The 24,712-nt window shown below is 38.6% G+C and overlaps 1 protein-coding gene across 1 annotated transcript in view; it reads right to left on the bottom strand.

Moving 5' to 3' along the window:
- Positions 1–19,266, bottom strand: part of LMBRD1 (LMBR1 domain containing 1) — a 127,605-nt gene extending 108,339 nt beyond the window's left edge. The window contains exons 1-3 of the mRNA XM_032410090.1: positions 18,994–19,266; positions 12,156–12,332; positions 5,938–5,998 (exon numbers count right to left, since the gene is read on the bottom strand). Coding sequence (XP_032265981.1) covers positions 5,938–5,998; positions 12,156–12,332; positions 18,994–19,077 — 322 coding nt within the window. The 5' untranslated portion in view covers positions 19,078–19,266. The remainder of the gene's footprint in view (positions 1–5,937; positions 5,999–12,155; positions 12,333–18,993) is intronic.
- Positions 19,267–24,712: the final 5,446 nt, after the last annotated feature.

Genomic DNA, 24,712 nt, shown 5'->3' with positions numbered 1-24,712 from the left:
CATTACTTGAAAGAATAATTTAAAAAAACAAAAAACAAAAAAACTTCACATGATTATCTCCCCTGATAAAGTGTATTCAAGTCAACAAATATCTAATTAGTATGTTCCAGGCATCATCCTAGGGCTCATGAATATGGCTAAATCAAAGCTCAGAAGTCCCTACTCCCTTAAGAATTCAATGGGGGAAAAAAAAAAATATTTCGAATCACTGTGTGAACTACTCAGAGTACATAAAAAAAATTTTCTTAAATAAGAAAAACACAAAACAACCCAACTAAAAAAGGTAATTCAAGCAGAAAGTTGAAAAAGCTAATAAATTTTTTAGAAACATGCAATTTTATTTTCAAATATGAGAAATGCAGATTAAGGAACTATCATTTCACACTTGCCAGACTGGCAAAAACTAAAAATACACAGCAATATCAAAATTTGGCATATAGAACACCTGAAATTAATGGACCATTGTGTGTCAACCACACTCCAAAAAAAGTACACTATGGTTTCTAAAATGACAACTACGGTCTTGATGTCCCACATTATCCAAATAATATTAGTCTTGTCAGTAGTATTTTACAGTAATATTTTAATCTCAAGTTAGAGTTTCCTTGCTATTCCAAGGGCTCAGATAATGCATGAACACCTTCAAATACTCTTTTTCTCCCCTTCATTTTGGAGGTAGTACATACTCATTCGGGAAATTTTGTAAAATACAAAAATATACACAAAATAAAAATTACACATAATTCAACTACCTAAATGCCACCTAATTTAACCTTTGGGACATTTTCTTCTAGTCACTGATTGTATACACAGTGTTTTTATTTTTATTTACTACATAACTATGATAGATTGGGCCAGGTGCCAGAAAACTACAGACTGCAGGCCAAATCTAGCCCACCACTTGCTTTTGTAAATAAAGTTCTACTGGAACACAACAGTAAAAACAAAAATAAAAACAAAAACACCAAGTTTAGGATACAGAGCAAATGGAAGATTTCTATCCTTTCAATGGGAGTTAAAGTGGTAGAAACACTTAGAAAAATAAATTATCATTATTTAGAATGTTGAAGATGCACATAACTCGTGGTCCATCAACTCTATGCATGTATTTTGCAAATATGCAATAGGAAACGTGTACAAAATATATTCAATGCACAATAGCAAAAAATCTAAATGTCCAGACTGATTAACATGTGTTATATTCATACACAATAAAAATAAGCTACACTTTATGCAAGAACATGTAAGAATCTCAGAAAACATATGGCTGAATGAAAACAAGCAAGTAATTTCTTTTTTATTTATTTATTTATTTATTTATTTGACAGAGAGAGACACAGTGAGAGAGGGATCGCAAGCAGGAGGAGAGGGAGAAGCAGGCTTCCTGCCGAGCAGGGAGCCCAATGCAGGGCTCAATCCCAGGACCCTGGGATCATGACCTGAGCTAAAGGCAGACGCTTAACGACTGAGCCACCCAGGTGCCCCTGAAAACAAGCAAGTAATTTCATATAAAGTTCAAAAAATGTAAAACTAAAGATACAGCCTGGTAGAACTATAAGGCAAAAACAAGGGATTAACACAGACTAAATTAAAATAGTGGTTACTTCTAAGGGGGTTGGAGAAGAGATGGCATCAGGGAAAGGCCCACAAGGGACTTCAAACTTCATACCTTGCATGCTTAATAGATATATTGCAAGTATAAAAGTATTATATGTTGAATAAACATCAAAACTGTCAATACTTGCAAGACTGCTATAAAGTTAGCCTCTAAAATGGCTCCTGTTGATCCCCACACCCTTGTGCAATCCCTCAATTTGAGAATGGATAAACAAGCCATGGTATATTAATACAATGGGTGGGGGCTAGATCACTGACTCACTGCTGATGAAAAGAATGTGACTCCTAAGATTAATTACTAAAAGACTCTGACTTCCATCTTGCTCGCTCTGAGAGACCTCAGCTGCCATGTGTGAACTGCCCTCTGAAAAGGTCCCTGTGGCAAGGAACTGATGCTGCCGGCAACAGGTAGCTGAGACGTGAAGCCAGCCTAAACCCGCATGAGGGAGCTTGGGAGCCAACTCTCCCCAAGTGCAGCCTTAAGATGAATGTAGTCCCAACATACACAACTGCAGCCTTGTGAAGAGAAAATCTGAGCTGAGGACCCAGATCAGCTATATCTGGATTCTTGGCCCAGAGAAACTGGGAGATAATGTTTGTTCTAAACTGCTAAATTTGGGGGTAATTTGGTACACCACAGTAGGTAACTACTACCACTGCTGATAGTACCTCACTGATTGAAACATTAAGGGGCATGATCTGACAATATACAACTTGGGGAACAAAACTGTTTACAGCCTTTAACTGAGAATATGTACTCTGAAGAACAGTCATTTCCCTGAAGGATTTTTTTGGTTGTTTGTTTCCTCTAATATTTCTACTTGGAAACAAATTCTTAGGCCACTTAGTGTCACGGAGTCATTATCTAGAGAATTTCTTGAGCAAATGCAATCAGAAACCATTTAGGAAACTCCCCCAGAGATTAAGAATACATTGTCAGGTAGAATACAGTCTTTTTAAAGGGGGAAGGGAAAGCAGGAGACAGGACACAACTATATCTCATCAAGAAGAACTTTACAGAAATCCCCCAAATTATTCTCAGTCTATCTTTTTTAGAAAAGCAATTATATATATTAGAGATGTTTTCAAAACAATAAAGAATCAAAAAGATATAAGTTGAATGAGATGCTAGGTCAATTCTTTCATATTAATCTTCTCCTATCATTACACTGATGTTTACTTTCCTTGCTCTCTTAGCTAATTTGAATTAAAACAACAGCAGATATCAACTATTCAGCACTAATCACGTCTCACATTCCTAATACCATTTGCAAGACTGCTAAGTAGATACTACTTTATCCACCATTTCACAAGTCATAAAGAAGTTAAATGACTTCAAGGTCTCATGGTACTCTTCTCAAATTAGACACTAGAAGGTTGTAAACCCTAAGCTGAAAATCCATAGTAAAGACTCCAGCTACAATTTTTCAGCAATTAACCAATGGGGAGTAAGGAAAAACTTCCTAAAAATTCTCTTAGGTGCGCTAAAAGGCATGGTATAGAAATAGGAGTCTGCCCTTTTGTTCTATAGTCATAGGGACCCTGCACCTAGGAGATCCCCTCATTTGAGGATGTTGTATGCATCCCAGAAACATTTCAGTCCTTTTGTCCTTTTTGAATGTTTTTATTTGTTTCTTCATTTATATCTTTAAACTTCTTTGATATTTTCCTTTAAAAAGCTACTCTTGTCTGACTTTTTTCTTCTCTGTTCAGTTTTAATCCTATGTTGGAACCTATTAAAGATTTTATTATATATTGTATTTAACCTTTTATCTGAGTTCTATTTTTATGTTTCAGATTTATTTTTATCTTTAAATTTTTACATTCTATTTATTGTACTTTATTATAAATGTTTATTCTAATGTTTTCTCTAACCATTCTTGAAATTTTTAGTTTTAACTCTTTCAATGTCCACTTTAAGTGAATTTTCATTTTACTTAATAGTTTTTCTAACTTTTTGTGTTGATTTTGCATGTGTACAGGGGTTGTAGAAATGGAGAGAGCTCAAACCATAGGCAGGAATTATTCAAGACTGTTGTGTTCAGCCTTTCTGTAGTTGTCCTATCACTTTATCCTAGAGACACTTTCTTCTGTTGACACTGATTCTTGGGCTATCATTTTTTGTATAGATATAAATTGAATTCATATAGTATACATTGTTTTCTGTTTGGCTGTAGTGCTCAGCATTGTATTTGAGATTCATCTGTATTGTTGCAGGTAACCGTACTTCATTGATTGTCATTGCTTTAAATATTCCATTGTATTAACATAGCATGGCTTGTTTATCCATTCTAAAATTGATGATCATGGAACACTACATCAAAAACTAATGATGTACCATGAGAGATGATGGACTCTGAAAAACAAACTGAGGGTTCTAGAGGGGAGGGGAGGTGGGAGGATGGGTTAGCCTGGTGATGGGTATTAAAGAGGGCACGTTCTGCATGGAGCACTGGGTGTTATACGCAAACAATGAATCATGGAACACTACATCAAAAACTAATGATGTAATGTATGGTGATTAACATAACATAATAATAATAAAAAAAAGAAAACATATTAAGCAGAAATTTCAGAAATTAAAAAAAACTAATGATGTACTGTATGGTGACTAACATAACATAATAAAATTAAATTAAAAAAATAAAATTGATGATCAGTTAGGTTCAGTTTTTGGCTCTTTCAAATACTGCCGCTTTGAGGATCTAGTATATAAGTATATTTTAAAAAAAGCCTTTACTGCATTGTTTTCCATTGTATGGGTGCTCTTATTCAAAGAATTCCAGATTATTAGGTGTTTAATAAGTTCTTACTTTTTGCTCTCCAGCATTTCTGTAGTGAAAATAGTTTTATGCATATTTGGGTAAGGTAAGTTATGGAGCTAAGGAAGAATAAAGATGGATCAAGAAACTTTCAGACTCCTATTTCTATACCATGCCTTTTAGCCTTTTTTTTTTCTTTTATTCAGCTTTATTATGCAGAATTAGAAATTGCTGTGATTTTTATTCGACTTGGGATCCTGATTAGAAGAGCAGTGAGATTTATGCCTTACAAACATTGCATTATTAGTACATCATTGTGATATGGCTTCACACTGATTGTATATAGAGAAAAAGTAACATTGGAATTAAGGCAATAACCACATGTGCAAACCAAGCACAATACCCTGACACAGTCCTTGGTAAAAAGCTCTTTTGCTTAGGTGGTGGTTGATATTGCTGCATGTAGGTCAATTACTGAAGGATATGCTTCGTTTATTTAAAAAATCCCTCCTACTGGCCCACGATGGCCAGAAGAAGCTTTCGGTAATCTCCACTTGTGTCACTTGCGATCATTGTGCCCAGGGTCTTCTGATACATCTGACTGAGCGTCTGTTTTATTTGTACAAGATCAATCTCACTTCGAGTGACGGAGGAAGACGGAGAGGGAGAAGCAGGCTCCCCAATAAGCAGGGAACCTGATGCGATGCGGGGCTGGATCCCAAGACCCAAAGATTACGACCTGAGCCAAAGGCAGCCGCTTAACTGACTGAGCCATCCAGGCACTCAGCACTTACACACTTTTTTAAAGACTTACTTATTTTTATTTTAGAGAGTGGAAGAGAGAGAATGCATGGACACGCATCTGCGAGCAGGAAAGGTGGGGCAAAGGGAGAGGGAGACAGAGAATCCAAGCAGATTCCCTGCTGAGTGTGCAGCCTGACACAACTGAATCCCAGGACCCTGAAATCATGAGCTGAGCTGAAATCAAGAGTCTGATGCTTAACCAACTGAGCCACCCAGGCGCCCCTGCACTTACACATTTTTATAAAAACACAAGTCTTATGCAAATTTAAAGAGAAAATCTGGGAAACACTTAGGTGCTTACTATAAAGCTTTTATAATTAAACATTCAAGAAGGAAGAGAGAGGGAGGGCCCAATCAACCAGAATCCCTTAAACTGACTCTGTATAGTACAATAAAGTTGATGTTACAAACTCCCCTGAGTACCCTTTACTAGGGTCAATACTTAGAAAAAATGTCCAGAAAACTGAGATTTTTAAAATCAAGAGTGCAAGTAGGAAACTGGTAATGTTAACAAAGGAAGACACTTGAGATTTAAAGTAACTTGACTGAAACTCCAAAAAGACATAGTACAAGTGAACCTAAATGAAGCAAAGTAGGTTAAAAGTTTCCAGATTATGAGAATGAATGCTGTATTTCTTACTCCTGGTGTTGAAACAGTAATCACAAATGTGATATCAAAATTAAATGTTTATACACAGCTTAATTCTACATCTTGGTTAGCAGCCCAGATAGGAAATGAAACTGAAATACTTACTGTAGTAACCATATAACACAGTGTCCTCGATCTGTCTGCTGACATTAGCATTGGCCCAGTCCTAGGATAAAAAGGAAACAATAGAAATATTAATGAAACATCCATCTGTTTAGCAATTATGATTAAGTTTTAATATGACTGAATGTCACTTATAAATGTATCATCAACCCAACCAAGTATGATCTGTGCCTTCAATAATTGAGAAAACAGAGAAAGTAAGTAAGCACACAATTTCAACAGGTAAATGCTGAGATAAGATGACAATATAGTTCTAGGGAAACATATAAGCAGGAGGCACCTAACTCAGCCTGAAGATCAGGGATGGCTTCCCAAAATGACTCTAAACTGAAAAATGAAGGAAGAAAGGTCATTCTCAGAGAAAAGGAGGAAAAAAAAACAGTAGGAAGGACAGAAGAGAGAAGAAACACATACGGAAGTTTGAAAAAAAACTGCAAGAAGCTAAATATAGATTCATTAGAGCTTTTGGGAAGGTAAGAAAAAGCCGGAGAAGCAAGGGAGGGAAGGACACAAGTTTAAGGGACTCATGAGTCATGCTAAATATTTTGGACTTTGTGATGAATTTCTATACAGAGAGTGAAATATGATTTGTATTTTAGAAAATATCTGAGCATAATATTTTTAAAAATACCTAAAAGAACAGTCAATCTAAACTTATTTGCATTCACCCCACATAAGTATTCTTTAAATTAGTAATTTAACTTAGAAAATATAATTCAAATTAATCTTTTCAAATAGAAAAAATCTATACACTAATGAATCAGAACTCAGGTTATAATGGCAAGTCTTTTTATCAAATGTCCTAAACTTTATGCATATGAAAAATTAAACCTGGAGAGTCTAAGTGACTCCTGCTATTAAGTATTAGTATCCAGATCATTTCTTTCCTATAAACACTTTTAAGAGCTCAAGTCAGTATCAACATCCCACTACACTGGCACTTAAGGAAGGATATCAACATTTAAATCTCCTCAAATAATTGGGTTTTTCTTTTTTTCTTTTTTTTTTACCAAAAACACCTCTAGCAAGGAACATCTATGAATTTCTTACTGACAAATTCCTAAAAGAACAAAAATGTGGAAAATCCAAATTTAGCATTACAAAAGCAAAATCTTGACACACAAAGTACAATAAAAATAGTATTTTTCCAACAGCAATAAAGGCTATAAAAAACTTAATAGGTTAAATAAAAATTTTATGTTAACTATATAAAGAAAACTAACTTAATTATAGAATATTAAAAAATCTAAATAAATGGAAAGTCACATGTTCCCACATGAAAAGATTGTAAATACCAAATCCCTCCAAATTAATTTATAAAAACTATATATACTGCCAATCCAAATCCCAATATACTAAGAGGTAGAGTATTTTGACATGCTGATTACAAAAATCATCTGAAAAACATACAGGCAAGAGCTAGGAAATTTTTTCAAAATGACCAACAATGAGAAATTTACCCAATTACTAGATTTTATTAATAAAACATGAAAATCTATTATAGTAACCTTCCATTTACCTAAGTGGCAAAATTTAAAACACATTATTAATGGCAAATGTAGAGGAAAAGTCATCACCTACATAGTAATAGTAAGAAAAATCGTCTATGATCTAGACATTCTTTGTTGGAATCTATTCCTAAAAATATTCACACAAATCAGGACAGATATCAATATACAGATAAGTTTTAAAGACAAAGTAGTACTGTCTAATGAATGACCTCAAGAGCTCTTACTGGGTTGCATGACAGCAAGCTACCAAAATGGGGCCTTCCCTTCCCATACAATAGGAGGAGTTATACCCCATCTCTATTACTCACAGAACTAAAGGGGCCCAAGTCTCTAGGTGTTCTGGCAACCAGAATGTCCGAGCACCTCATGAACACCTTGTATCTAAGTTCACACTACCTGGCACCCAAGTCCATCGTGTTCACCTATCTGCAAGGCCATTCTCTTTGCCTTACAAGAAGGGAGAACAAAAGAAGGTAGAGGTACCTCTGGTGAAGCACCTGCACTTTGGGAAAGCTCACTTTACTGCAAGAATGTCAAGGATTTAAGAACCTATGCACTTGCTGATCCTTACCCCCATAAATTCCAGCCTACACCAAATAATGTTAATTGTTCCCTTTCCTCCTTACCCAACAATATTCAGTGCAGTGTTGTTAAAAAAAATTTAAAAACATCAATAACTAGAAACTATATGCCTAAGGAGAAACTATATATAGACATTAAAAACAATGAAATCTGTATAAACAGGTATATATAGATATCCATGAAGTACTTTTGAGTGGGGGGGGGAGCCACAGAACAAATTACAACTAGTAGTTTTAACACATGCAATCTTTGTCTAAAAAATAAAACACCCATACATATACAAAAAAAAAAAAAAAAAATGGAACAGTGCTTTTACCACATGGGCATGGCAAAGCACTGGGGATATTTCTGTGCAATAACTGGACATTTTTTCATCAATGATTCAAGCATCCAAATGGATATGTACATAATCAAAACTTCAGTTCCTAACAGTTTCTTTATTTACTGTTTATGCACAAAGTGGAATTTTAAAAAGATTTTTGAATCTTGAAGATTTTTTGAAACAGAGGAAAATTCACCTATCACTGCACAAGCTCCCTTCCAATTTCCAAAATAATCCCATAAGGTATTAATGTACCCATTGAGAATTACTTACAGGTCAAGACCCCAAACTCAGAAAAAAGTTAAAACAAGAAAGAATGTAGGTAATTTAAAGCCAAAGATTCACTGACACTTAGAACCTTTTACCCTGCAAGGTTCTTTTGTTTAACCAAATCTTATGGCAATAAGAAAATATTAACATTACTATTTTAAGCCTAAAAATAAGCATAAAATATACAACATCATTCAAGTACTATTAGTGCATTTGGCTCTTATACCCTGTCTTGCCTCCAAGGTACATACTGTCAAAAGAGCTTAGTTTATGAAACCTTCCTCCATTTACATTTTGAAAACCACTCTACCCTTGATACATTTTATAGACCACGGCCTCCCAAAGTAGAGACCAAAAGAAACTAGAGTCATTTAAGACCCAAAATGTTGGAAGAAAAAGAACTAATACTAGAGAATATTAAAGAGCATTTCAGATGAAAGGAAAAGAATATAAATTCCACAGAACAGAGATGCAGTGGGTCATATACGTAAAATTTCCTTTCCTATTCTTCAAAATGACATTTAGAAATGCTCAGCCCAACCCCAAAGTATACAACTCTCCTCAATTTTACCTGATATTCTCACCTTAGACCAGTGGCTTTCACTCAGGGGTGACTTTGTCCCCCATGGGGATTTGGCAATGGAGCCCCAGGCGGTTGGGAGAGTGTTGGTGTACTAGCAGCATCTTGTGGGTAGAAGCAAAGATCTGCTGTCCATGATGCACAGGACCTCACCCACAACAAAGATTAACCAGAACAAAATGTCAATGTCTAAGAAACACTGACTTTGAGGTCCCTAAAATAATTTGGAGCCAAAAGACAGGAATTCACTCAACTTACTACCAAATCTAAAACCTACCTCCATCTGTATTCAAATGTTAGTCCTTCCTTCTGCCAAGCACCTGTACTCCTATTTATGGCCAATCCTTTCACATTAGGACCCCCAACCCTTTTGCTTTCTCAAAGACACTGTACCTGCAATAGTATCTTCTCTTCCCTCTAAAAATTTCTCCTACTCCACTGAATCCTAAAGTATACAAACCCTAGTAACTTCCAATAAGCACAGAGATATACACACAACCACCTCGAATAAAAACACCTCCCTTGACCCCACTTCTTACTCCCTTAGAAAACAAAAGTTCTTGAAAAGTTTTCAGCATTCCCTATCATTACTTCCTCACCTCCCGGTCCACAGTTAACCCGGCTCCAACCTGAGCACCCAAATGCTCCACTGAAACTATCACCGCTGACCAAAACCAGCAGCCACTTCTCTACCCCTCTCACTATACCTCTCAACAACACTTCCAACTCCCTACTTGACACCTCCACTTGAATATTTAGGATAGGCACTCTGAAGGTAATTTGTCCAAAATACAGCTCTTTTAACATGACTTAAAAGTCATAAACAATTTGGCTCCCGTCTTCCTCTTGATCTCTCTAGTACCAAAGTGCAATCCCCAACACCACACTTCAGCCAAATAGGCCAAACTCATCTCTGTCTAAAAGCTTCTGTATTTGCTGTTCCCTTTCCCTAAAGGCTTTCACCTCTGGATCTTCACCTGACTGGCTCTTCCTCATCCAGGTCTCAGCTCAAGTAACCTGTTTCAGCAATTTGGCCTTCCCATGCCCCTATGTGAATTACCCACAACTTAGACTTTCATAGCAATCTGTTATATTTCCTCATAGAATGTACTGCTGTGAAGTCAGCTTGTTTTATTTACTGTTGGCCTGATCTTACAGAATGTAAGCTCCATGAAAACAGCAGCCTCATTTATTAATCTCCAGCACCCATGTATGTCAGGTACATACTACATGCTTAATAAGTATTAAGCAAATAAATGTATTTAAGGTGCAGTGAAGAATATAAAGTTCTAAGACAAAATCTGAGAGCAGAAATGAGGCAGTACTGGAGAGTTAAACCCAAACATCTAAGAGAGATTAATTACTGGAGGAGGGGAGTAAGAGATGAACATTTTAGCTGCCAAAACACAAAATGTTCCAATGCCGTATCTTAATTACTAATTTTTTAAAAAAAATTTTTATACATTGGTATAAAATAAAAAGTATTTGTTTATGTTAGTGTCAACTTTATAGTACTCACTAGGAATATATATATATATAAAATCTAGTGAGCGAAGAGCTCTGAAGCCAGATTGCAGAGTTTCAAATCTCGGCTACAGCACCTACAAGCTGTATGACCTTAAATAGGTTACTTCACCTCTCCAGACTTTGGTTTCCCGCCCATAAAATCATGGATAATACTATACCTCACAGGGTTGTTTGGGTGATTAAAGAGTGTTAATATATATTAATCAATGAGAACAGGATCTGACACAGTAAACATTCAATATGTTAATTACTATCTTTATACAGCACTTGGCACATGCTAAGTGCTCAATTAATACTTTCTAAATAAATGAGTGACCGGGGTGCCTGGGTGGCTCAGTCGGTTAAGCATCTGACTTAGGCTCAGGTCTTTATCTCAGGATCCTGGGACTGAGCCCTGCATCTCAGGCTGAGTGCTCAGTGGGAAGTCAGCTTGTCCTTCCCCTCTCCCTCTGCCCCTTCAACCATTCATGCTCCCAGGAAGGGGAGTTGTGCTCTCTCTCTCTCCCAAATAAATAAAATCTTTTAAAAATAAATAAATAAATACGTGAGTAAGTGACCTACAGTAAATAACTAGTTTTCACAGCAATCATAATGTATCTAAACCTAACTTCAAAAATGTTTTCAAATTATTTAAGTCCAGTTGGCTCAATTCAGGAACTTATTTTGGAAGCATGCAATACTGAGTTAACTGTAATAATATTTTATTCAAATACTGAAGTATCTACTCTGTGCTAAACACTTGGGATACAAAAATAAACAAGACACAGTTCCTGCCTCAAGAAGCTTAACTATTAAGAAACTTAAAAATATGTTAATTGAAAGATAACTCAGAAACCTTCCAGTCCAACACCCTTCATTTTAAAAATGAAGAACCTGAAGTCCAGAAAACTTAACTAAGTTGGCCAAAGATACAGCCTAGATAGTCAAGAGTCAAGACCAGAAGTCAGGTCTTGTAACTCCCAACTAGCTTAGTGGTCTTTTCCGCATGCCATACTGACTCAAAGTACTCAATGTGAAACAGATTTAGATTTTGATCTACCACTAACAAAATCCCTGCTAAATTACTTATTTACTGCATTAATGTAAATCAATGCAAATTTCAAGGGAGCTATGAGAGACACAAAAATAAACTATTGTGATTATGTAATATATTTTCAGATCAACAAAAGGGATTCTTCACATTTGGAGGGTTGGTGAATTAGTAGTTCTTTAGTCAGTTAAGAGTCTGTTTCTAGTCTTCCATGGTGGTTGTCCCATTCTCAGTCTCTATGCTGCATTTCCACTCACATTTATTCCCTGGAGACAACAATAAAAGCACAATATATACTGGACTGCTAAACTTAAACACTTAATTGCCAAGAACTTGAAAGGGGAAAAAAAAAAAATCACATAGTATGATAGTAATTACCTTAAATGTACCATTTTGATTTTTCATGTAAGAAACCAAAAATATATCCACTGGTAGAAGTGCTGATGTGATAAGTGCAATCGCCAGAGAAAAAATTGCTGTTATGGTGGAGACAACTTCACTTTCCCGCTGACTTTGGTATTTACGAACATATATCCAACAGAATGCCAAAATAGCCTGAAAGAGAACAAAAAGAATGTTCTGTTACTGCCCTATGCATTCTCTAACACAGATGATAGTATGTGTTTGAAAGTTTCCAATGGGAAACTGTCAAATGAAGGTTCTTTTAGATGTATAAGGAAGGTCCACTACCTCTTATAAACTTGTTCAAGATTTATAATTTTCAAAGCCTATTTCATGAATGCAGTACAACCTCCCTTAGGTGCAAAGACACATTCACACACAAAACTTATTGATACCAGTGCTCAATTACATATATCCTCATTGAACCTCATTAATGGTTTCACACAACGTCATAGTTGTAATTAGTTTTGAATGCTTTTTACCTATAGATTTCTCCAACCTAAATAGAATATAACTTGAAGTGAAATTAACTTCTGCCCCATTATTACAGTTCAAGAATACCATTCAGCTAAAGATTAACTGCCAATAATCACCATGTATTGACAAATTATACTATAATTCAAATTTTAAAGGGCCTTAAACAAAGAAAAGTGAACATTTAAAATAAGTACACGTGCACTGCAAGGAACTTTCCAGTGATAAAAATAGACTCAGAGGTACTGAGGATGACATCTCTAATCCACCAGGTACTCTTAATAGTTACCAATGCCTTTCTAATGACTAACACAGAGTATAGGACTTTACTCAAGATTCTCCAACTTTAGGGAGTATCAGAATCATCTGGAGGGCTTCTTATAGTAGAGAATGCTGGGCCCCACCCCCGGTTTCAGATTCAGGGGTCTGGAGCAGGCCCAGAAAAATCTATTATTTGTAACAAGTTCCCAGGTGAGGCTGCTACTGGTCCAGGAACTACATTTTAAGAAGCTCTGCTCTACTCAAATTTAGGGAATTGCAGATAGGTACTAAATCAGTGATTCTCAGCCTAGGCTGTGTTAGAATCACCTGGGCAGTTTTTAAATACCCTTATGCCGAGGCGCCTGGGTGGCTCAGTAGTCAAGCATCTGCCTTCGGCTCAGGTCCCAGGATCCTGGGATCAAGCCCTGCATCAGGCTCCCCGCTCTGCGGGAAGCCTGCTTCTCCCTCTTCTGCTCCCCCTGCTTGTGTTCCCTCTCTGGCTGTCTCTCTCTCTGTCAAATAAATAAAAATAAAATCTCTTTAAAAAAATAAATATCCTTATGTCTTCCCCACAAATCAATTCAATCAGAGTGAAGCTCCTCCAGGCAACAGCACTTTAAAAAAGCCTGAGGAGGGGCACCTGGGTGGCTCAGTCAGTTAAGCGACTGCCTTAGGCTCAGGTCATGATGGCGGGGCGGGGCGGGGTTCTGGGATCAAGCCCCGCGCTGGGCTCCCTGCCCAGCAGGGAGTCCACTTCTCCCTCTGTCCCCACCCCCCACACCATCCCCACTCCTGTTCTCTCTCTCTCAAATAAATAAAAATCTTAAAGAAATTTAAAAAAATAAAGATAAAAAAGCCTGAGGATTCCAATCTGAGCCAAACTGGAGAACTACTGCTTTTGTTTCCCATTTTATTGACGTATAGTTGACACACAATGTTACATTAGTTTCAAGTGTACAACACAGTGATTCCATAACTCTACTCCCCTATGCCATGCTCACAAGTGTAGCTACCATGAGTCGCCACACACTATGGTATCACTGACTCCCATGCTGTACCTTTCATCCTCATGACTTACTCGTTCCATAGGAAGCCTGTACCTCCCACTCTCCTTCACCCATTTTGCTCATCTCCTCCCTTCCGGCAGCCAACAGTTTGTTCTCTGTATTTACGGGTCTGTTTCTGGTTTTTTGTTTTGTTTTTTATATCCCACATGTAAGGGAACTCATATGGTATCTGTCTTTCTGTCTCTGACTTATTTCACTCTCTAGGTTCATCCATGTTGTGGCAAATGACAATGGAATATTACTGAGCCGTAAGAGAGAACCATTGTTTTAAATAAACTCTATTAAGAGCTCTGGAACAAAAGCGTTGTTTTGTCCTTTCACTCTTTTCAACAGATTCAACTGTTACTTCCTTTGTGGGTATCCTAGTTCAGGAGCCTGAACTGAACTAACACCACCACCTAATTTGTTTCACAGCTTCCAAATTCCCCTACCACAATCAAGATAAAAGAACAGTTCCGCCACCGCAGAAAAATCCCCTTTGCCCTGTGTAGTTAACCCCTCTCTCTACTCTCCACCCTTGACAACCACTATTATCTGTCCCTATAGCTTCTGCCCTTTCCATAATGTAATAATGTACTTATATAGCATATCATCTTCTGAGTCTGGCTACTTTCACTTAGGATAATGCATTTTAAATCTATCTAAGTTGTTTCATGTAATTCCTTCATATTACTAACATTTCAGCTGGTGTCAGAACAGCAGGAAAAAATAAAGTGAGAACAGAATGTAGACTTTGGAACCTGGATGTTGGAGGATAAAAAAGGCCTAGATTCAAATCCTGGCTACTTACTAATTTATTTTTGTTTGGGGAAGTTATTTTCTCATAAATTTATATTAATATTTTAATGGATTTATTTAAATGAATTCACAAATATTTAAAACATTCTTCTAATTATTTTGAAGCCACTGGAAGCTGAGCTTAATCATTCTATCTTTAGCAGGACCTGACACAAAGTATTCAATAATTTTTTTGATGGATTTCAAAAAGATCTGCACTTTCACCAAGTTCAAAGTGACGGGTATTATGGCAGAGGAAGCCGTTTGCCAATACCAGGCAGACAAGCAGGGAAAGGGCAACCCAGCCAAAATAGTTAAGCCAAAGGATCCTGAACTTTTTGGTCTCAGGATCCCTTTATACTTTTAAAACTGAGAACCCCAAAGAGCTTTTTGTTTATGTGGGTTAAATTTATCAGTAGTTACTATATTATAAACCAAATGTCATCATCTATAAAATAGTAGTAAGAATACTTCATAGCACGTTATAAGCATAAAATAAGATGTAAAGAGTTTATAGCACAGTGCCTGGCCACAGTAACTGCTTACCAAACAGCAACTGTCATATGAATTGTCATATGTCAATAAATCATATGAAACCAAATGTCATATGAAATAAGAGCCTTTCATAAAAGAAATATATGATTTTGCTAACAATCATAAAGGTTTAGAGCAAGCCCCAGCCCCTCCCACAAGATTCTAATTTAATTGGCCTGGGCATTAGGATTTTTAAAAACTCCCTAGTTGGTTTTGATGAGCAATCAAGGTTGACGACAGGGGCAGAAGTAGGAATGAGAAGAGATGAATGTTTCTTAAACTAATAAGCATATACACTGCCTGGGATCTTGTTAAACTGCAGATTCTGATTCAGTAGAGCTGGGGTCTTATATTTAGTATTTCTAACAAGTTTCCAAGTAATCATCACTTTGAGTAAGAAGAATAAACTTGCTTTACAGAAATGAAGACTCTGTCTTATATAGCAAAGGGAAATGTAATTGAGGATCTTGGGGGACTTAAGAAGAAAGGCTTAGATTTCGTAAAAGAAACAAAGTTAGATTATAGGATTGGAGGACCAAACCTAACCCATGTGGCAGAAGACACTTAAGTCCACCCTGTTTTCCCAGGATCACTCAAGTAGTCAATCTTAGTGTTCTGATTCTTTAGTAGATTATTGGCAACAGTTTTCAAAGTGTGAAGTCCTCCAACCCCCAGCAGTCCCAGAATCCTTTCTGGGGATTTACAAATTGAAAACAATGCTCATAATACTAAAAAGTCATTTGCTTTTTTCACTATGTTGATACCTGCACTCATGCTGCATTAAGTCAGTGGTAAAACTGCTGACAAATTAAGCATGAATCAAGTCAATGGCACCAAATTGTGCCAGTAGTTATTGTATTCCTCACCACCACATACATACACATACACACACACACACACACACACAGGACAATGTAAGACTTTGCTTAATGAAGCAGTAAAAATTAACTTTATTGAACTTCAACCCTTGAATCTTTTCAATACTCCATGGGGAAAACGGTGAAGTATGCATTGGAGCTCTCCTGCTGCACCTCAAGGTGTTATGGCTGTCCCGAGGAAAAGCACTACCAGTAACTTAGCTGAAAGCCACATCAGACACTCTTTTCAAGGTGTATCACTTTTACTTGTAAGTACAAGTGGTTAACTATGGTTATTCAGACTTGGATGTCTGGCATATTTTGTTGAAATGAACAAAGGGAACCTATCACTTCAAGAAAAAACAACAGACAGTATCCATTCCCAATGATAAAATTCAAGCTTTCAATGAAACTTAGAATTTTGGAAAACTTGTATCCATGACTGCAAGCTTGACAGTTTCTCAATACTTTTTTCTGGGACATTTCTTCTAACAAGATCAGTGGTAAAGTTAATGAATGGGATATTTTATTATTATGTAATGAAATATATCCATATTTGGAATATCTGCATAACTCAGTGAACCAGATTTTCTAAATAATCAATGCTTCATGTTGTAAAACCATGCACAGGCAAAAGATCCAAAGTACGACATGGACCAACAAATTTTAATGTAACAGAATGAAAAGTTTAATGATAGGGTTTCAGATTCCATTGTTTCAACTAACCTTTAGAAAGCTTCCAGTTACTGAGTTTTGGTGTGGTATTTAAGAACATCCACAATTATCTAAAAAATACTCCTCTGCTTCCAAGGACGTACCACTAAAATAGGATATTTTTCATATACTTCAACCAAAACAACACTCAAAAAACTGAATACACAAGCAGACATGAGAATCTAGCTCTCTTCTAATAAGCCAGGAATTAAAGAAATTTGCAGAAAATTAAATAGCCCTTATTACTAATTTTTTTCTACTCCATCTAGTTTCAACCTCCTTAATTCCCTTCTCATTTTACTTTTTCCTTCTGTACTATCACCAACTTCAATACCTTGCCTTCTTCATCTATCCAAAGTCTACCTCAATTCCACTTTCTTCCAATATTGCTCTCTATTCTCTGCAGTCCTATTTCATTTATAAAATTGTACTTTGGTTTTCAGTACTTAAACCTGTTTTAAGAATTTCTGTTCTCGGGGCACCTAGGTGGCACAGTCAGTTAAGCGTCCCACTCTTGGTTTCAGCTATGGTCGTGATTTCAGGGTCATGGGATCTAGCTGGGCCCAGGGATCCACACTCCCACACTCAGCGGGAAGTCTGCTTAAAGTTTCTCTCTCCCTCTCCCTCTGCGCTCCCCCCCAACCAAACCAATAAAAAAATAAATCTTAAAAAAAAAAGAATTTTTGTTCTCCCATTATCTTCAGGATCTCTTAAAGACCATTTTGTTTTGTTTCCATCCTCCCACAATTTATAGCACAACTCATATACATTAAACGTTTATTAATGCATAACTGCCAAGATATTCCCACTAGACTTTGATACTGGTTACATGCTCGTTTGTTTTTTCCTAAACCAACTGAATATGATGGTCTGGAAAAGCTAGTGAACTCCTCAAGTACCATACTGGATGGGCTTTGGGGAACAGCGCCACCCTTTACTGTTTCCATTTTCTCCACCAAGAGGAGTAAAGTATGCTGCAGTGTACAAGCACTATTATTTTCTGGGAGAGTGAAGGTAGCAAGAGATAACTTTCCAGAAGTTTTCACACTTTTTTTTTTTTTTTTGGTAAAGTTTCTGCTGAAACATTTACCAGCAAAACATACTACTTACTACCTAGGTTGCAGACACTGTAGTGGAATCTAACAAATACAAGTCTTGATTTCCCAGACTGAAGTTAGTGGGTTTGGGGGTTGATTTTGTTTTTTGTTTTAGTAATGCAAAGCAGCAAAATACTTTGGGACACAATGCTACAACAGGAGGTTAAAGACAATGAGGAAAGAGAGTGAGAATGGGGAGGGGTATGGAGAGAAATAAATTGAACCCCCAAATAAAATAAGCCCAAGGGTTTTAATACGACGCAAGGAAGTAAAAACTAGGCCATTTGGGCTACTGAGGCCCACGTTTTGATCACTGGATAAACGGGAATAAGATGGTAGGGAAAGAAAGCACCTCAGTCCTGATAGGCTGTAGTATATACACCCTGATACTGGCAGTAAAGAGGGCTACAGCTCTTCCCTGCGTAAGTTTCTACATCCATCAAAAAAGACTGGAAAGGAATGTGAAACCTGGAAGTCAGAACGAACATCTCACGTCATCAAGGCAGAATCGCACAATGGGTAGAGAAGGTTGGAGACTCAATAACCCCAAGGGTAGGGAACACGAACAAACCCCAGTTAAAGCAGCAAAGAGGCCCCCTTCCAGATCAAGGCCAGCGGCTACTGAACTTGCAAAGATCAGGCGCCGCTGCCCCACACCTTGTGCTCACGTCTCACATGGGGACCAGAGGCCACTTCTCCCTTCTCAACCCCCAGGGTCTCCTCCGTCCCCAAACTCCACCCGTCCCAGTGCCCTAGTCAGGGATGAGGCCAAGAGTTCCGAGAATGGGAACCTGCAATATTAGACGTCATCAGGGAAAAGACAGCAAAGGCGGCCGGAAATCCGTGCCTCCTTTCCCCACTCGGAGCGCAGCCCCCGCCCCGGAGCAGAGGAGCCCCCCGACAGTCCAAACTACAAGTGGGGCGGGGTGGAATGAGGAGGGTCTCCCGGGCCGGGAAAGGCCAGCTACAAGGCCGGCCCCTCCCTCTCTCCCACCAGTCCAAACACTGGGAAAACTACGAGCACCTCCCCTACCAGTAGTAAGAGGCCGAATATGCACCAGCCGATCACCAGCTCCGCGGAAGCCGCGCCAGGAGGCGCCGCCGCCGCCGCCGCCATCTTCACTTCCGGCCCGGACTCCTGGAGTAAAGGGGGTGGGGAAAAGGGAGGGGGAAAGGGGAAGGAGTGCGAAGGACACAGCGCCCGTGCACCCTAAAGGTTAAAGGGGCGGAGGGGGCGGAGCAAGGAGTTGCCAAGGAGACCCAACCCTCGAGCGTCCCCTGGCGTTGAGCCGAGCGGGGGCGGGGCGCGCCCGGGACGCCGTGACGTCACCGCGCTGCCCGCCTGAGGGGATGAGAAGGTTCTACGTGAGGGTGGTGTTTTACTGCACAGCAACCTTGTTGGAATAATTGAATCGGACTCAGCTGATGGACTGGAAAAGCGAGGAGACTGCACAAGGGCCTGGATTGCGTTTTTCTAGAAATTCAAGCCAACGTTAAGGAGTTTCGACTTCCTCCTGGGAAGAAAGTTTGGCCCTCATGTCCAAGACAGAATGGGCCATGTAGTTAGCAGAGCTCACTAGGTTGCAGGAATGGCTATCTGAAGAAAAATTTGCCTGATGGCCACATGACTTTCTAATTTGCTGGCATTGGGGCCCAGCCTGAGTAACTATTTTGCTGGACATTGCCTTATCACATGATGTTGTAGACTCTATTTAGCTCTATACATACCTGTGAATTTCAGTAATGACTTTGTGAACACATTCAAGGTGAAATTGCAGGCTGTGGTACTTGTTTAAGATTTTATTTTAAGTAATCTCTGCACCCAATGTGGGGCTCAAAGGTCAAGAGTAGCACGCTTACCAACTGAGCCAGCCAGGCAACCCTGTGGTGGTGTTCTGCCTCTTCCTCCTAGTCTCCTAATCCTCTCCTGAGGGCTCCCTTGGCTAGAAGGAAAGGTCTAAGACAACCCCAGGCCAGTTTTCTCCCTTTTCCCCATGGCCCTAATCCCCTCTATAGGAAATGGTTGTGCATAACTTGCATAACAACCTTTGGGAGCACAGGCCAATCTCAGTGTAGCTGTAGTCTCCTACTTCTACCATCAAAGCAATCAGCCCTTCTTGGATATCCCAGAAGGAGTCAGCCTACACTCCACAGTTTGCTGTAGTTTTCCCAGGCCTGAGTCGGGTACCATGCCTCTGTATCTCTTAATTGCCGGAAACATATTTCAGATTCTCTAAGTGGCTCCCTTGAGGCCTCCCTTACTAGTCTAAGGGTTAGATGGGAACATCATAGCCCTATGTTTCCCCACCCCCAAACACACACTCTCCGTTGGGGTTAAAGGTAGAAATCCACAAACCAGGAGCAATTCTTATGAGAGAAATCTCTTCAAAAAAAAAAAAAAAAATGAAGGAAAGAAAGAAAGAAATCTCTTCAATTTTTCTGCTCCCCACTCCTAACTATTTACTGACATTTTATTTGGCTGAGGGGTTCAAGAATTGTAGAATAAATTCCTTTCACAGCCCTTTATAATTCTGCATATGAAGGAGAATTTATGGCTAGGAAGGAGACAAAGAGTTAAAGACTATAATCTTCCCCACCACTTTAAATTTTATGTGAAATTGGAGTTTTTAGCAAGACCAAACTGAACCTTTTTAATATCTGATATACTGTCCATTGAATTAAGCCCGTTTAATAAACTGCTTTAGCTCTTTTGCTGACTCTAAATGCCTAAGTATTGGAGTCCTGTTGGGCAATTGCTTGATTTTCAGGTAGGAAAACCTTACAAACCTGTGTTGCTGATAAGTGTGACTAGTTACAAGAATAGTAATAGTTTGAATCAGGAAAATTGGGAGAGAAAAGAAAGAGAATGTGAGGCATCTGGACAGGTAGAAAGATGCGCATGTCTCTCCATTCTTCAGCTTAGTCAGGATGTACTATTCATTTCACATGCAGACCAAGCCAGCAAGGATGAAACACATTCTCCTGGATGATGTTCTTAAATCTAAGAAGCCTCCAATTATAGACCAGAACTCTTTAAAAATAATAATCTTTATTGGTTGTTTGTAATTATAAAAGGTTGCTCACGTTTAAAACTTCCAAGCATGAATAATTTAGAAACTGAAAAGGTCCTAATAAATTAACACAGTTCTCCTCATGCCAAGATGCTTGCCTTTAAGAGCTTCAAGGATTTTTGTGTGTGCATTCTAATATGTTCCATGAGGGTGTAGAAAACCAACAGATAATCCTTTCCTGCTCCCCGAGTGCTATAGACTGAATATTTGTGTCACACACACACCCAAATTCGTATGTTAAATCCTAAAGCCCAGGGTGATGGTATTTGTTGGTAGGGCCTTTAGGAGGCGCTTAGGTCATGAGGGTGGAGCCCTCGTGAATGGTTAGTGCCTTTATGGAAAAAGACCCCAGAGAGCTCCCTTGCCCCTTCCACCATATCAAGTTACGGTGAAAAGACAGTACTAATGAACCAGGAAACAGGCCCTAGCCAGATACTGTATCTGTTGGCACCTTGATCTTGCACTTCCTGGTCTCCAGAACTGTACAAAATAAATTTGTGTTGTTTATAAAGTCACCCATTTATGGTATTTTTGTTATAGCAGCCTAAAGAGACTAACACACCTGGCATTATAAAAGAATGCCCTTGCCCTCCTCCCCACCTAAGTACTCTTAGGAAGGTACCAGGATTTCTGTGGACTCCGTTACATTTTTTTTTTTTTTTAAGATTTATTTATTCATTTGAGAGAGAGAGGGAGCAGAGGGAGGGGCAGAGGGAGAGAGAGAGAGAATCTCAAGCAGACTCCACACTGAGCACGGAGCCCAGTGTGGGGCCAATCCCAGGACCTCGAGATCATGACCTGAGCTGAAACCAAGAGTTGGATGCTTAACTGACTGAGCCAGCCAGGCGCCCCAACTCTGTTCCATTTTAAGTTCAAAGAGATGGCCATGTAGAGCCCATCACTCCCAAGGGATTTAATAAGAGAACACATTGCAGAAAACCTTCTATCAAAACTTAGGCCCATTGACTATGTTAAGAGGGCTAGAGCCCTCTGGAGGAAAGCAACATTTGTAAGAGAACAAGTATCCTCCCCTCGTTCCTCTATCCTTCAGCTTTTAAGTAGTCCCCCTCCCCTAAAGACAGTGAGAGGAGGAAACACAAGAGAATCACCCATATGGTTAAAAGGTGTGACCTGAATTTCGGGAGAGGCCCAGCATCTTGCTGTAAGAGCTGAGAGTGGCTGACTCACAGAGGTGCCTGGTGCTGAGCTAGCAAAGAAACCTGTGCTGGGAATATTTTGGGCAGAAAGGGTGTAGATTAGCTCCTCCCCATCCTTACTCCCAACCCCACCCCACAAAAGCCCATTAAATTCACACTGAAGGCTTTGGTAGAAGGCTCCTGAGAACCACCCTATCTAGGTGCTTATTCCTGTGGACACATTCAGCAACCTCTACTGGAGGAGGCCTCTCTAAGAATTCTCTTGGTCTAGCCCAGGAACATGTGGACAGCAGAAAGTTGGGGAAGTAGCCCCAAGTGGTTCAGGCAGTGATGACCTACAGAAAGGTCACCTTATCACCAAAACCAGACAAAGATGGAATAAACAAAACTACAGTGAGGGGCACCTGGGTGGCTCAGTCGGTTAAGCGTCTGCCTTCAGCTCAGGTCATGATCCCGGGGTCCTGAGATGGAGCCCCGAGTCGGGCTCTCTGCTTGGCGGAGAGCCTACTTCTCCCTCTCCTACTCCCCCTGTTTGTGCTCTCTCGCCCTCTCTCTCTCTCTCTGTCAAATAAATAAAATATTTTTTAAAAAGAAGAAAACTACAATGAACACAGATGCCAAAACTGCCAACAAAAGAGTTCGTGAAGAAAGGGTAATCATTCCTCTCATCCCTAGTCCTTATAGAACTCAAGAACTCTAAGCTGGAGATTTGGGGACAGGTTTGGGAAACAGGAGGCATGAGAGTCGTTTCTCATTCCCTTTATGAAGTGCTTTTGGAAAACCAAAGGTTGTATTATGATCGATTAACACATGCTAGGAGGTAAAATTTATAAAAAGGATCTTATCATGGGAATCGGTCGAAACAGCAAAAAGCAAACTGAACTTTTTAATTTATTAAGAGGAAAAAGTAACAGACTGGGAGAAAAACTTAATGTCAATGAGACACAAAAGAGGTAGAGAATAAAGAAAGGAAGTAGGACATAGAGGCCTAAGGGGGCCTAGAACTAGAGGGTATTAGGGTGCATGAGTCAGGAACACATAAGGGTCAGGGTCTACCAAAGGGGTCAGTAATCTAAAAAAGTCCCATAGTCACGCTAACCACACAATGGGAACCATACAAGTTCTGAAATTACATTTAGACCATAGCAAAGTCTAGTTATGCCTCCAAATTAACTGTATGTATTAGACCACCAGATGTTAACATGTTGTCGTGTTTTCCTTTTGAAATAGCTGATTTTTATACATCAGTTTTTTCTTATTTTGTTACCTTGTTGAAAACATAAAATATTGGACTTTCTGTCCAAATAAGACACCTGAAAAGCCTCAAAATCTCTTTCTGTCATGTTGTCTGTGCTTCTATTGCTAACCAATAATCCTTCTGATTGACAAATTCTTTCTTTAGCTTGTTTAATACCTTCAGTCAGGTTACAGTTAAGCCTTGCTGGCCTCAGATCCTAGTGACTTTGCACATGTCGGGCCTGATCCATTATGTGTTGATGTAGAATTTAGCTCTCTGTTGTGCGCCATGTACTGCCCACATGTAATCTTCTGTCAAAAGGATTTAACAGTATCCTGAGTGAACATTACTGTGGGCCTGAGGAGGTTTGAGCAAACCTTTCTCTCCTGTTACTACATTATCTCCTTTCCCCCCTAATCCTTCCACTGTCATCCAACTGAATTGGTCATCACAACCCTAAAAAGTTTCTTCTTTTCTTTGTGAAAGGGCTGAAAGTGTGTTTATGAGGGAATTGGCACATATGGTGGAGAGGCGCATTTGGTTCTGCTAGAACATTTGCTTATTTGTATATAATTCTGTGGGGGAGCTGGAGGTTTTTGCACAAGAGCCAATTCATGAAAAATTAAATGTTTATGGTCTACATTTTTTTCATTTAAAATCAAAATAGCTTTTATTGAGCCCCAAAGTAGAAGGTATATTCAAAAGTCTAGTTCATCTGTTTCATTGTTTTCTTAAAGAAAATGACACTGAAATGTTAATATCTGGGTGTTTCTGATTTGTGGACACAGAGGCAATGTTCCAATTTGTCATCCTAAAATTAGATTGCACACAGTATCATAATGTGAGTTGTAAAATTCACATTTCCATATTTCTGCAGTTATAAACTCTTAATGGATACCATTTACATCCTTCCAGTGGAACAAACATTCCCACGTGAACTGGTGATGCATGTTAGTTTTCTTCTTAAGATTTTTCTTCTGGCTATGAAAGAAATTATTTAAACATAGTCTAGACATGCTAAAATATCATTTAATACATCCAAGTGTTTTTCATTGTGTCAATTCCTAAACATGGTGTTTATGTACTTGAAGGTATAAAAAGTAAGTTTGCATGTACAACTCAAGCATAAGGTAATGTCAAAGACAGTTTGTAATACGAGTAGAAATTACAGGAGAAACTGATTTTCAGTTTATTATTTAAAATGATCCATAGCATGCTCAATAATTTTAATAAACGATGCATTTTTTATTTGTAGCATATGTTGAACTTTTTTCTAACAATAGCGTT

The sequence above is a fragment of the Phoca vitulina genome, unplaced genomic scaffold, assembly GCF_004348235.1.
Source record: "Phoca vitulina isolate PV1807 unplaced genomic scaffold, GSC_HSeal_1.0 scaffold11, whole genome shotgun sequence".
Taxonomy (NCBI): domain Eukaryota; kingdom Metazoa; phylum Chordata; class Mammalia; order Carnivora; family Phocidae; genus Phoca; species Phoca vitulina.
The sequence above is the reverse complement of the archived record's forward strand: the minus strand, read 5'-3'. Positions and strand labels throughout refer to the sequence as shown.